The sequence below is a fragment of the Tamandua tetradactyla genome, assembly GCF_023851605.1.
Source record: "Tamandua tetradactyla isolate mTamTet1 chromosome 18 unlocalized genomic scaffold, mTamTet1.pri SUPER_18_unloc_1, whole genome shotgun sequence".
In the NCBI taxonomy this organism is placed as follows: domain Eukaryota; kingdom Metazoa; phylum Chordata; class Mammalia; order Pilosa; family Myrmecophagidae; genus Tamandua; species Tamandua tetradactyla.
Window position 1 is genome coordinate 2,468,179 of NW_027518250.1, and position 14,749 is coordinate 2,482,927.

General features: G+C 39.4%; 1 protein-coding gene across 15 annotated transcripts in view; it reads right to left on the minus strand.

The window, feature by feature from the left end:
- LOC143672863 (uncharacterized) overlaps nucleotides 1-14,749 on the minus strand; it is a 43,444-nt gene that overhangs the window by 10,041 nt on the left and 18,654 nt on the right. For 11 of the 15 annotated variants that reach the window (XR_013170071.1, XR_013170073.1, XR_013170072.1 and 8 more), the window contains 3 exons: nucleotides 9,422-9,552; nucleotides 6,822-7,123; nucleotides 6,013-6,071 (listed from right to left, as the gene is read on the minus strand). Coding sequence is in view for 12 of the 15 variants with exons in the window: in XM_077147328.1 (XP_077003443.1) it covers nucleotides 9,428-9,552 (125 nt within the window). In the remaining 3 variants the exon portion in view is untranslated. The other 4 variants (XM_077147330.1, XM_077147329.1, XM_077147337.1 and 1 more) reach the window with 4 other exon arrangements.

The following is a 14,749-nucleotide window of genomic DNA, read 5'->3' on the forward strand; positions in this document are numbered from 1 at the left end:
CTCTTCAAGTAAAATCTTTATCCTCCCCCCCACATGGGATATGAGGTCCAGGGATTTAAGTTTACCTGGCACCGTGGGACCTGACTGACAGGGATGAGCCTTGCTCAGGCACCATGCATTAACAATGCCTACCTGACCAAAAGGGGGAAAGAAATGTAAAAAAAATAAGATTTTAGTGGCTAAGAGATTTTAAATAGAGTTCAGAGGCTCTTCTGGAGGTTACTATTATGGAAGCTTCAGCTAGATATTGCTAATTACCATGGTAACCAAGCCCCAAACAACAATATTATATTCCTATAAACTCTAAGAGAATACCCAGGGCTCTATCTGAGACTCAATAAAAGTGTCAGACTCTCAATTTCTTTTCTGAAACCTAAAACCTCCTGATGGTTCCTAGGCCAGATAAACACTGAAGCGCAGAGGTACCAGTCTCTCCAAAAACATCAACCAGTTGCATCCCTCTACCCTATTATGTTGACAACTCTTTTCAACATAAAGAAGTTAAAATGGTTACTGCCTAAATACCTCTAAAATTTAGAAGGATCAAAGGAGAAGGAGGAGTTGTAACAGAGAAAACTACTGAATCATTATATTGATACTTCTTTTAAGTCTCCAGGGTCTTAGAGCAGCTAGAAGGAAATAGCTGAAGGTGCTGAACTGTAATCCATAACATACTTTGAAATTTGTCCTATAACTACCTGTGAAAATGTACTTTGAAATTTATTGCTTTTCGGTCTGTTTATTTCACAATAAAAGTCTTAAAAAAAACAGAAAATAAGAACTAGGGCACTAATTTATTGCTGGTTGCAATCTACGAGTTTTTAGCAAGACAATTTGTCAGTGCTTCAGAAAGCAAAGCACAGAATTACCATATGACACAGCAATCCAATTACTAAGTCTATACCTAAAGGGCTCAAAAGCAGGGTCTTGAACAGGTATTTGCACGATGATGTTTATAAGAGCATTTTTCAAAATTGTGAAGGATAGAAGCAACCTAAGTGTTCATTCATTTATGAATTAATAAATAAAAAATTAATACATACAATTAAGTATTATTCAGCTGTAAAAAAGTAAAGAAGTCCGGATACATGCAACAACATGGGTGAACCTTGAAGACATCATGTTGAGTGAAATAATCCAAACATGAAAGGGCAAATATCTCATGATTTCACTGATTTGAAACAATCAAAATAAACAAACACATAGCATCAGAATCTAGAATGTATATTACTAAAGGAAGGGGTGAGGATTGGTGTGACAGTTTGAATCTGTTGTATACCCCAGAAAAGCCATGCTCTTTAATTCTCATTTACTATTGCTAGGTGGGATCTTTTGATTGTTTCCATGGAGATGTGACCCACCCAGTTGCATGTGGTAACTTCTGATTAGATGGTTTCCATGGAGATATTTCTCCACCCATTCAAGCCGGGGTTACTTACTGGAGCCCTTTAAGAAGGGACCATTTTGGAAAAAGCTTGAGAGCCAACAGAGCCAACAGAGCCAACAGAGCCCACACAGCCAGAGACTTCTGGAGATGGAGAAGGAAAAGGACCCTGAGGGAGCCACTGAAGAAGCCTGGAGATAAAGCTAGCAGCTGTCAGTGGTGAAACACCAAACATCACTGGCCTTCTTGATCCATGGTAATCTATACCTGGATGTCTTAGTTTGGACATTTTTATAGCCTTGCCTTAATTTGGACATTTTCACAGACTTAGAACTGTCAATTTGCAGCTTAATAAATTCCCTTTTTAAAAAGCCATTCCATTTCTGGTACACCACATTGTGTTAGCTTGCAAACTAATACAATAGGGAATGAGAAGTTAAGGTTTAAAATGAACAGCCAACCCAATTGCAAAATGGGAAAAAGACTTGAACAGACACCTACCAGAAGAGGAAATACGGATGGCCAAGAGGCACATGAAGAAATGCTCAATGTCCCTGGCCATTAGAGAAATGCAAATCAAAACCACAATGAGATATCATCTCACACCCACCAGAATGGCCATTATCAACAAAACAGAAAATGACAAGTGCTGGAGAGGATGGGGAGAAAGAGGCACACTTATCCACTGCTGGTGGGAATGTCAAATGGTGCAACCACTGTGGAAGGCAGTTTGGCGGTTCCTCAAAAAGCTGAATATAGAATTGCCATACGACCCAGCAATACCATTGCTAGGTATCTACTCAAAGGACTTAAGGGCAAAGACACAAACGGACATTTGCACACCAATGTTTATAGCAGCGTTATTTACAATTGCAAAGAGATGGAAACAGCCAAAATGTCCATCAACAGAAGAATGGCTAAATAAACTGTGGTATATATACGATGGAATATTATGCAGCTTTAAGACAAGATAAACTTATGAAGCATGTAATAACATGGATGGACCTAGAGAATATTATGCTGAGTGAGTCCAGCCAAAAACTAAAGGACAAATACTGTATGGTCCCACTGATGTGAACGGACATTCGAGAATAAACTTGAAATATGTCATTGGTAACAGAGTCCAGCAGGAGTTAGAAACAGGGTAAGATAATGGGTAATTGGAGCTGAAGGGATACAGACTGTGCAACAGGACTAGATACAAAAACTCAAAAATGGATAGCACAAAATACCTAATTGTAAAGTAATCATGTTAAAACACTGAATGAAGCTGCATCTGACCTATAGGGGTTTTTTTGTTGTTGTTTTTTACTATTATTACTACTTTTATTTCTTTCTCTATATTAACATTTTATATCTTTTTCTGTTGTGTTGCTAGTTCCTCTAAACCGATGCAAATGTACTAAGAAACGATGATCATGCATCTATGTGATGATGTTAAGAATTACTGAGTGCATATGTAGAACGGTATGATTTCTAAATGTTGTGTTAATTTCTTTTTTTTTTTTCTTTTTTTCTTTCCGTTAATAAAAATAAAAAAATAAAAATAAAATAAAAAAAAATGAACTGGAATGATGGAAATGTTTTGGTAATGGATGGTGGTGATGATAGCACAATATTCTGAATACAATTAACAGCACTGAAATATATACCTGAATGTGATTCAAAGGGAAATGTTAGATGGTATATATGGTAAAGGAATAAACATTTTAAAAATCCATGGAACTACACCACACAATGAACCCTAAATTAAACAGTGGACTACAGTTTACACTTCAATTACTACAATGTGCTATCATCAATTGTAACCAATATCCCACACCAATGTAAGGTGTTAATAATAAGGTGGTTCATGGGAATCCTATCATTTACACATGATTATAGGATAAGTCCACAACTTCTCTTATAGAAAAATAACTCAAAATCTATCAAAGTCTAAACATTGGAAGAAAAAGAATAAAACTGTTAGAAGAAATTGGATATTAATCTTCACAACCTTAGATTTGGCAATGATTACATAGAAATAACATCAAAAGTATAAGCAACAAAAGAAATATGAACTGGACATAAACAAAACTAAACAAATGTGTAAGTATGAGAGGATACAATCAAAAGAGTGAAGACAGCCAACAAAATGGGAGGTAGTATTTGCAAATCATATATTTGATAAGGTTCTAGTATCAAGAACACATAAAAAACTCTTATAACTCAACAAAAAAAGCCAATGACCCAGTTAAAATATGGGCAAAGGACTTAAATAGATATTTCCTTAAAGAAGATACTCAAATGGATAATAAGTACATGAAAAGATGCTCAATATCATTAATCACAATGGAAATGAAAATTAAAACCAAAGGTGGTATCACTACATACTCACTAGGATGACTACAATTTTTTTAAAAAAGCAAAATATATCAAGTCATAAAAAGGATGTGGAAAAATTAGAACTATTAAATGTAGTATATTCATGTAATGGAATATTATTTGGCTATAAAATGTATGAAGTACTGACACATGTTACAATATGGGTGAACTGTGAAAGCATGACAGCAAGTGAAAGAAGCCAGATACAAAGACTATATATGATTCCATTTATATGAAATGGTCAGAATAGGCAAATCCACACACAGAATTAAATTAGTGGTTGTTTAGGCCTGGAATGGGGGGCCCCTCAAGAGAGAAGAGTGATTTCTAATCAAACATCTCAAGTGATTTTTTTTCATTTTCAGTGACAAAAATATTCTAAAATTGATTATGGCAAAGATTACACAAATTGGTGAATTTACTAAATACTGGAACTGTATACATTAAATATGTGAACTGTATGTATGTGACATGTGAATTACCTCAATAATACTGTCATATACAAAAAGATACCAGAAGAAATAGGATTGTTCAGACTTTAAAAGAACATCAGAGGGTGGTGTGATGGTGGGTCAGAGGCAGAATTTTTGCCTGCCATGCCAGAGACCTGAGTTTGATTTCCAGCGCCTGCCCATCCAAAAAAAATAAAAGTACATTAGAGAACTGAATACATAATCAGAAGTAATCACAAAGAAAATCAGGCTTCAGTGGTATATGTTTCCATAACATATGAACATTTAAGAAGGACATAACTGCAATCTAACACAAATTCTTTCACAGAACAAGGAAAGAATGAACTATTTCCAAGCTCATTTTACAAGAGCAGTACATTGATGTCAAAATCTCACACAGAGCAATATCTCCCTATTAATTTAGACTCAAGGTACTAATTCACATATTAACAAACTGAAACCAGAGATACAGGTAAAGAATACTGCATCATAATCATATGGGATTTATCTCAAGAATGCAAGTCTGCATTAAACATTTAAAAAAACATTCAATATAATTTATCCCTAAGAGAATGAAAGAATAAAATTATATGATAGTCTCACTAGAAATAGAAAAAGCAGTTGACAAAATTCAATACCCATATGTGATAAAAATACTTGGGAAACTTAAAACAGAAAGGAAACCTCTTTATTCTAATAAAGAATATGTACAAAAAAATACAGAGAAGGAAAATAAGATTTAATGGTGAAATATTGAGTACTTTCCCCTTCAAGTGAGGTATAAGACAAGGATGTCTGTTATTACTACTTCCTGTCAACATTGTACTGGAAGTCTTAGCAATAAACTAAAAAACATAATTAAAGATAAAATAGATAAGGAAGGGAGATGGAAAATTGTTTTTATGAGAAAAGACATGATGGTGCACATCTAAAATACAAAAGAATCTACAAATAAGCTACTAAAACTAATAGGTGAATATATTAAAATGGCTAGACAAAAGATCAATATTTGAAAATCCATTGTAATTTAATGAACTAAAAACAAACTGGAAAATGAAATTGAAGAAATATCATTTATAATAGTGTCAAAATAGATTAAATATCTGGGAATAAAATTAATGAAAGACAGCCAACATTTCATTCACCTCTACAGTGAAAAACTCCCAAGCAATGTTTCCTGTGGGAAATGATAAAGTTCTGAGGAAAATGCAACAGACCTAAAAGAGTCAATACATTCTTGAAGAAGTAGAACTTGGAGGCCTTACACTACCATATTTCAAGTCTTACTATAACACAACAGTAATTATGACAGTAAGTACCAGCCAAGACACTGGTAACTGGGACCTGATACAATGCAAAATTTAGATTAGACCCATCTGGTCAATTGATAACAGAGGCGCCAATGCAATTCAGTTGTCCAAGGATGGTTTTCTCAACTTTCTTACTGAAAACATCTGCCCTGTCACCTGCATGAAAAACATCAGGAAGTTTTTCCAGATTTTAGTGTGTTTTGTTTCTATGAAGTTTGGTTTATTTTCTCTATCATGTCAAGTCTTTAAATAAATATTATCTGCCTGACTTTCTTCTGCGGCTTTCAGAAAGGTCAGAAATAAACTCTCACCTCCACTTCGGAAATCTATAACACCAGAGGACCTGAATTTTCCTGCATGCTGACTCTCCCTGCTGTTCTGCTTGTCTATATGCCCCCTAAATGATTCTTATCTATCTTTAATTCTACTTTTCCATTTTAATGTGCGGATCCCTAAATATCTATAAAACCCACCATAAACAATGTGTTAAGAAATAACTCACCTGAGACGTGTCTATTTTCTGCCCCTCTTGGAAGAATGTAGAGAACTGCAATGGATAAGCTGAGGTAGAAAAAGAGGAATGGAGTCATGAGAGATCTGGTGAGCTTCTTATCTGCCTGCCTAAAAATCTTACCACAACACCTTTCACCACCTGAATTTGTACATCTCTTAGAGGATCACCTAGGCTTAAACCCAGATTTTTACTAGGTGAATTAAACTTTTTTCCTACTGACTTATGAACAATTTATGTTCCCTCTAATCAATTCACAAAATAGTAAAAGAGGATTAATATTTCATTAATATTATTTATATCTCAAATCAGGAAATTCTGAAAAAAAGGGATGTTTAATAAGAGAAAATGTCTTAATCCTGCTGTTCTAACTGGTTGCTGTTTCACAAGAGGCAGTTCTGATAAGACTCTTCTGGTGACTTACTGAGACAAACTGAACACCTCTCTGCTCTACTCCTAGCACTGTCCTAGGTGATCCTGGAAAAGCCACTTATTTGAGGCCCAATATTTTATTAAGCTTTTAAGAGTCAGAAAAAAACCCCATACCTGTACTATCATTTTTAAATTCTATATGTTCAGGATAGAGGGAACCTTAGACAACTCCAAATGCAACATGGGACTGACATGGTGTTACAACACCTGCGAATCTAGAAAGAGTGAGGGAAGAATGAAGAAAATGGAAGGCCCTTGAAGGAGGGGTGGAGGCAGGATTTCCTAAGCTCTGGCTGGGTCTGTCCTCCCTTCAGATCACACTCTCATAAGCCCTCCAGCGATGTGACGGCTCCTGTGTAGTCACTCACCCTTTCAACGTAGGTCACTACCTTCTGCATCTGGTCCACGATGTCCACTGTCACAGGGACTGTGGTGGCTTCTGGGTGTGGCAACATCCCCATCTGACCCACTCAGGACAGGGGGAGCCGAAAACTGCTGCTGGTGCAACTCAGCACCTACTCCTTTCCTGGTTCTTCTGCCCCTGCTCTGCAGCTCTGAGGAATAGTTTCTGGCCAGAAAGGCTGTTCTTCCACACAGCACTCCTTTCATGGGGCTCTGTCCTTTGTGCCCCACAAGTGCAGCTTTGTTCCAGAGAGGCTGAGACCTAGACCTGGGGAAAAATTCATGTTAGTAAAACCTTCATCTAGAGTAGGGTTTCTCAAAATCAGCAGTGCTGAATTTTGTGCTGAATAATTCAGTGGTGCAGGGGGCTTAATTATGCACTGTGGAAGATTGCCCACACATACTACTGGTCTCTTCCCAACAGATGCCCAAAACACTTCCCTTCCCAGTTTTCTGGAATTTCTCAGACATTCCACAATTTCTCAGATATTCCAAAATTTCTCCAGACATTCCAAAACGGACACTGGAGAGCAAAATCATTTCCCCCTCAGTAGAAAACTCCTGATATAGGTACAGAATCACTGTATTTTCCATTTCTGTGGCCACTAGCACATGTGACCAAAGCTCTCGAAACGAGACTAGGCTGTAACGTGTTGAAATTATATTTTGCATGTTTTGGGTTAAACACAATGGGGTTCTTAAAATTAATTACACCCATTTCTTTTTACCTTTTTAATGTCACTAGGAGAAAATTTGAAATTACACACGTGGCCCCCTTACCTATCAATCAGACAAGTACTGCACTAGAACATCAGGCTGTGCCTACTGAAAACAGACACAGACTTGACAGAGCAGGAAGGGCCAAGAGCCTCAGTCTGGCCCAAGGTCTTTGGAGAGAAGCCAGAATTCACAGCATAAATCCACACGGCAGAGGGACACTGTGTCCACATCACTTCAGCACACAGTCTTGGAGATGTGGGGACAAGCCACTCTACTAAGTGCCGTTAATACTGAAATGCTGGGTTTTAGGCATGAAGGCTATTAGGAATAGCCTGAATTTGGGAAGCATATCTGTATTTGCAGCCTAGCTCCCCAGCCCCTTTTAACCTTGATTATATAACCTTTAAAACTGTTTTCCTTTCTGAAAATATGGTTATACCTATCAGTAGGGCATTAGTAAAGATTAAATGAAATACTAAATGAAAAGAACAAAGTGTCGTCCGAATATGACGGAAGCCAACATTTACATATGATTTAAGTGGCCTTTGGCTGGATGATGCACAGGAAATGCCTTTGTTCTGAGATGACAACACAAAGGAGTTTTACCAACACCCTCCTTTGCAGATGAGGAACCCGCCTGTCACTCCTGTGAAAGCACTGGAATTTACCAGGGTCTCTCTGGCTGTGGAGCTCACTCCCCTGCTCGTGGTCCCTTTAAAAAGTTTTGGAAACTCATATGCCCACTTCTGACTCTACCAAATTAGAAGTCCATAGCAGAGTATTTTATGACCTTTTGTTAATAAACTACATGCACCCACTCACATATTTTCTTGGTCATTATTACTTTTATGCATGGAAAATAAGTTTCTATTAGTAAGAAAACATATCAATTTTCCCACTTAGAATAAAACTACTCTGTTGATATTGAAAAACATTAATAAATACTAGGTTTCTATAGGAAAAGACTGAAATTTTTTAAATAAAATCAGAATTGTCAAAATTTTTTCCATGTGTTTTTTCTTTGACATTTTTATGTATTTGCTAACTTAAAGAAACTATCACAACTTTCATTCAAATAAAAACTTATAATGATGATAAATTGAAAATACATAGCAATTTCTCTGCATTAACATAAGTGCTTTGCCAAAATATTTTTTTATATTGGTTCTAATACAACAGAAATTCAAGTCCAGGAAACAGAAAAAGTGACAAGGCAATAGATGTCATAGGCAAGGCTTAAAGCAGTGGGAAAGGAGCATGCAGTAATTACTGGAACAAAGCAAGCTATGCTCTGTAGGGAGCTGCTAAAGCATATGTCATGGGAACAAAGACTCAGGGAACAACAGAAACTTTTGGCAAATGACCCTTTTATGAATTACTCAGCACAAAGGATCTAAAGGAGCATGGGAGAAAATTACATTGTGGCTGGTCTTCCCAGAGTGGCCCAAACTGCTTGGGTCTGGGTCAGTGGATGCAGCTCTGCATGCCCCACTGTACACTGACCAAGAGACACAAAGCTGTGCTATTTGAGATGGTAGTAATCCATCCTGAGTGGAGGGGCCAGCCACTGAGAGTTCTTGCCTTGATGAGTGTCTGGGGCCACTTGTGGAATAGAAACAGACTGAAACAGAGTGGCACAGTAGAAGAGAAAGTGGGTATTGGTGAGGGTGGGGAGAAGGCTGCTGAGCTTGTGATGGTGAATTCCCTGGGACTGCAATAAGAAACTCTCAGAGGGATTCAAGCTGCAAACATTTAAAGGAATTCCTAAATCCTTGAAGAAAACAAAGGTTTTTGTAAAAATATAATAAAATAAAATTCCTTGGCTATTTTCTTAGGAAATACTCACCCTTTTTCATCCTAGTGTAAGCCTGAAGTTGGTCCCTGAGTTCTGCTCTGTGCTCCAGGAGCCTGCCCCATGTTTTGCCTCTTGTAAGTGTTGTGCTGCTCCTACAGGCACAGCAGGCCATGCAGGAGAAGCTGGGAAGTCATGAAGAAGGGACATCAGACAAGGGATAAGAAAGGGAGGGAGAAAGGAGGGGAGAAGGTGGGGTCAGAGGGTGGGGAAAGGAAGGGCCAGGGGCACAACCAGCTCTCCCCAGGGCTCAGCTGACGAGGGCTGTACTGGGATCACAGGCAGAGCAGGGGGAGCTGAAGGCAGGGACTGAATCTTCTAAGTTGTTGGATTTCTGAAGGTCCTATGGATCTGTCCTCTTTATAGATGTGAATTTCAGTCTTTGCCAAATTGGACCTACTCAGCATCATGTGAGCTTCCTTGGAGAAGAAGAAAACAAACTTACTTTTCCTTACATTTTCATTTTATCTATTTAGGATAGTCTTTCACTGTTGCATGTACTTAGTTACTAAAGTGGAGGGATTTTTTTTTCCATTTAGTTTGTTCTTTGTTGGTGTATAGAACCGCAACTCATTTTTTCATGTTATGTTGGAGCTTCCAACATTGCTGACTTCATTTTTTAACTGTTAGTTTTCTTGTGGAATCTTTGGGATTTTCTATTAGTAGGATCATATCATTGGGGAATATACTTTTACTTCCTCCTTTCCAATATGGGTGCATATATTTCTTTTACTAGCCTAATTCCTCAACCCAGAACTTCCAATAAAATGTTCAATAGAATTGGCAGGTGCAGGCATCCATGTCTATTTTCTGATTTTAGTAAAAAGTTTTTTTTTCATTGTCATAATTTTCTTTCCTATTTCTTATTGACATATATTATACATTCACATACAATGTAATCACCCAAAGTGTGCAGTCAATGGTCCACAATGTCACCACATAGCTGTGCATTTATTAGCACAATTGACTCTTTTTCCTTTTTTGTGAAAACCTATATACAAAAAAGCTATAAATTTCAAAGCACATTGCAACAATTGTATAGTTGTAGAACAGGTTTCACAGTTTGGTATGGGTTACAATTCCACAGTGTTAGGTTTTTACTTCTAGCTGCTCTAAGATACTGGAGACTGAAAGAAATATTAAATTGATTCAGCAGTCATACTTGTTTGTTAAACCCTACCTTCTCTGTATAACTCCACCATCACCTGTGATCTTTCTCCCACTTGTTAGGGGCATTTGAGCTATGCACATTCTAAGTTTTTCACTTTGGAAGGACAATTTGACTGGGTACAGAATTACTGACTGAAAATCTCTCTTTCAGGATCTTAAACATATCACACATTACCATCTTCCCAACATCAGCATCAGTTGACTAGTCCCAACTTGATCTTATGTGGTTTCCACTGAATATAGTAGATTGTTTTTCTCTCGTTTCTTTCAGGATTTTCTGCTTTTCTTCACTTGACAGACTGATTAGTATGTGTCTTGGAGTAGGCCTATTTGGATTTCTTCTTTTTGGAGTTCACTGGGCTTCTTTGATTTGCATATTTATGTCTTTTATAAAGGTTCAGAAGTTTTCCCCCATTATATACTCAACTACTATTTCCAGTGGTTTACTCTTCTGTTCTCCTTCTGGGACACTGATGATTCTTATATTGGCGCACTTGGTTTTGTCCATCATTTCCCTGAACTCCAATTCACAATTTTCCATTTTTTCCCATTTGCTCATTTGTATGTACAAAATCATTTGTCCTGTCCTCTAGTTTGCTTATTCTTTCCTCCGCCTCTTGAAATCTACTGTTGTCTGTCCCTAGTATATTTTTGATTTGGTCTACAGTAACTTTACTCTGTCTGATAGCTGCTATTTTTCTATTTATTCTTCAAATTCCTCTTTATGCTCTTTTAGTGTCTTCTTGATCTCCTTTATGTCATTAGCCATCCCATTTACTTTATATAGTAGATTTATATGAACAACTTTGATTAATTGTTCCAAAGTCTGTGTCTCCTCTGCTGTCTTAATTTGGTCATTAGGCTGGGCTCTACCTTTCTGCATCTTCATATGGTTAGAGATCTTCTGTGGCCTTTGAGACATGTAAGTATCTTGATAGGGTTCCTTTGGAAGTTGATTTCATACAGTAGTCTAAAGCTTTGTATTTGCGGGATGGATGTGGAGCAGGATGTGGGGCACATCAGTGTGGTGACAGGTAGTGGCACATGCATAGGTACAGGTTGGGGATGCTGGTGCCTGTGAGCCTGGAGTGCAGGACTCTGGGCTGTGGAGGTGAGTGTGGGAGCCGTGGGGGTGGAGTGCAGCTCAGGCAGGCCTTGGCACACACCAGCAGGGTGCGACATAGAGGACACAGAGGTAGGGTGTGGAGGGTGGCAGAAGGGTGGGCGTTGTGGACACCCAGGGTTTGGTGCATGGGCAGCATGTGGGTGGGCACATGGAGTGTGGGGGTTGTGGGTAACACAGTGCTTGGTATGGGGCCCAGGTAGGGCATGGTGCAGGTGTGTCCTTGTATGGGGTAGGGGTCCACGGGGGGTTGGGATACAGATGCACAAATGTGCAGGGTTGGGGCATAGGGTGTGGGGTTTGCAGGATGTGGGACAGGAGGTGGTGATATCAGGTGGGTGGGGCCCTGACAAGGCTGTACAGGAGTGTGGGGCAGAGGCGGGAGTTATGTGACACAGATGCACACGTAAGCACCACCACTTGTGGGAGCAGGGCACTTGTGCTGGGGGTGGGGCAAATGTCTGCGATTCTGCAGGGCAGTGGGTGTGGGGTACAGGTGTCAAGAACTTTGTGCACAGATGTGGGGTGCCCAGTGGGATGTGTCTATGCACGTGTGTGTTTCTGTGGGCAGAGCCCTCATGTGTGTGCCTCTGGGGATGGAGTCCTTGTGTGCACATGTGCAGAGTTCAGGGCCAGTGGGGTGGGGGTGCATTCACATGGGGTGAGGACAGGTGTCACCTGGATGCACAGGACTACACTTGCCGAGAACTGAGAAGGCATGGTGGGAATGCACGCATGCACGTGTGTGGATCTAGAGTCCAGACACTGACGTATGTCTGCATAGAGTTCGGGAGGGTGGGGTGGGGTTGCATAACTCTTTGGTCTGGAAGCAGATGTGGCCCAGCTATGAATGTGAGCACCTGCTGCCTTGATATGTGGGTAACTGCCTACAGGGGGCAGTGAGGGAGAGGTGGAAGGTAGGGGCTGGGAACAGGTTCACACTTCCTGGGAGGGGCAGGGTGAGATTATGCACTTGCGTGAGAGAGCTGCATCAGTCTATGTCAGGTGAGCAAGTTTGTATGGGGCAGGGATGCCTGGGGGCATCAAGGCAAGGGTGTGGGAATGTGGTAGGGGGGTGAGTGGTCAGCTTTTGTTGCTTGGGTGTTGGGGGAGGCACAGGGCAGGGGCAGCATGTGTGGGTGCAACAGTTACAAGAAACATGGCTTGGCTTACTTCCTAGGCCCTGTCTAACTGCTCTGCACTCCTGAGGGATCTGGACCTCCATTTGGAGAGGGAGACATTAGACTCTGCACTAGCTGGTTGCTCTCTGGTTCTCTGTGTGTCAATTCTTCAGTTATTGCAAGCAGGGCCATACTAAGAGGTGTAGAAGACCCTTCCAGGTCACTTACACCCTGGAATCATTGTCCTAGGCATTTTTCTTTCACTTCTCTAGCTGTTCCTTGCAGCAGAGTTGAACTCAACCTATCTTATTCTGCCATCTTCCTGCTAGTAAGAAAGTTTGTAGTTTTTCACCACTAAGATAACAACTGCACTGTTTATTCTTTCAAACAATGGGGACAACCAGATCAATAGGCCAAGCCCTCAATATTGGGGTCTGCCCCTATGAAACTTATTTCTGCAAAGGTTAGGCTAAGCCTACTTAAAATTAAGCCTAAGAATCACACCCAGAGGACCTCTATAATTGCACTGATGTGGGCCCTCTCTCTAAGACAACTCAGCAGGTAAACTCACTGCCCTCCCCACCTCATGGGACATGACTCCCAGGGTTGTAAATCTCCTTGGCAATGTGGGACAGAAATCCCAGGAAAAGCTGGGCCCCAGCATCAAGGGATTGAGAAAGCCTTCTTGACAAAAAGGGGGAAGAGAGAAATGAAACAAAACAAACTTTCAGTGGCAGACTTAAAAGGTTATCCTGGAAGTTATTCTTATGTGTTCTATAGATATCCCTTGTCAGTTTATGGCGTATTGGAGTGGCTGGTGGGAAGGACCTGAAACTGTTGAGCTGTGTTTCAGAAGCCTTGATTCTTGAAGATGATTATATGAAGATAAAACTTTTACTATGTCTGAATTCTTGATGCATTCCATGGCATTCCATTTGGGTTATGTTTGTCGCAAATATCTGTCACTTCTGGTTCATTTCTTAACTCATTATTAAGCATGAGACATACATCTGTATAAAACTCTTACATGGAATTAAGTGGTATCAAGGGAATATGGAATTAGAAATCAAGTCAAGAAAAAGAAGAAAATGGCTCTGAAAAAAATGTATTTTTATTATGTCTCCCTGGTCAGACCTTCTTCTTGCTTAGAATTCAACACTCTCCTAATATTTATGTAATTATCTGTTTGCTTTACTTCACAACAAAGGAATTTCCAAAAATGTATATGAATTTTGCCTATTTCTGATCTTTAGCTAAATGTAACCATATAGGCATATTTATCTTTTTAAGGTTTTTTGTCTTATTTGTTTTGTAAGCATTGACCAAGTTTTCTGTAGGTGCATAATTATCCACTAAAGAATACACCAATTTCTCCTTTCTACTATTAATAAACCCAATGTTCAACAATTACAAACACTACTGTCTTAAGTATTTTTTATGCTTCCTAGTGAATAGACGCCGTGTCTACCATGTGCCCTTCCAGCCGAGAGAGAAGCCCTGACTGCGTTCGCCATGTGCCTTTCCAGATGAGAGAGAAACCCTGAACTTCATCGGCTTCTTGAACCAAGGTATCTTTCCCCGGATGCCTTTGATTGGACATTTCTATAGACTTGTTTTAATTGGGACATTTTCTTGGCCTTAGATCTGTAAACTAGCAACTCATTAAATTCCCTTTGTTAAAAGCCATTCTGTTTCTGGTATATTGCATTCCAGCAGCTAGCAAACTAGAACAACACTCATATCTTTCTGCAGGGTGCACTGTTACAAAAGGCACTGCTTGATTATGGAGTATGCATAATTTTCCTTAACTACGTAACACCATCCAGATTTCAGAGCAGTTCTCCAGTCATGGGACAAGGGAAACCAATATTCTATATCCTCACCAGGCCACTGCATTGCCAGATTGGT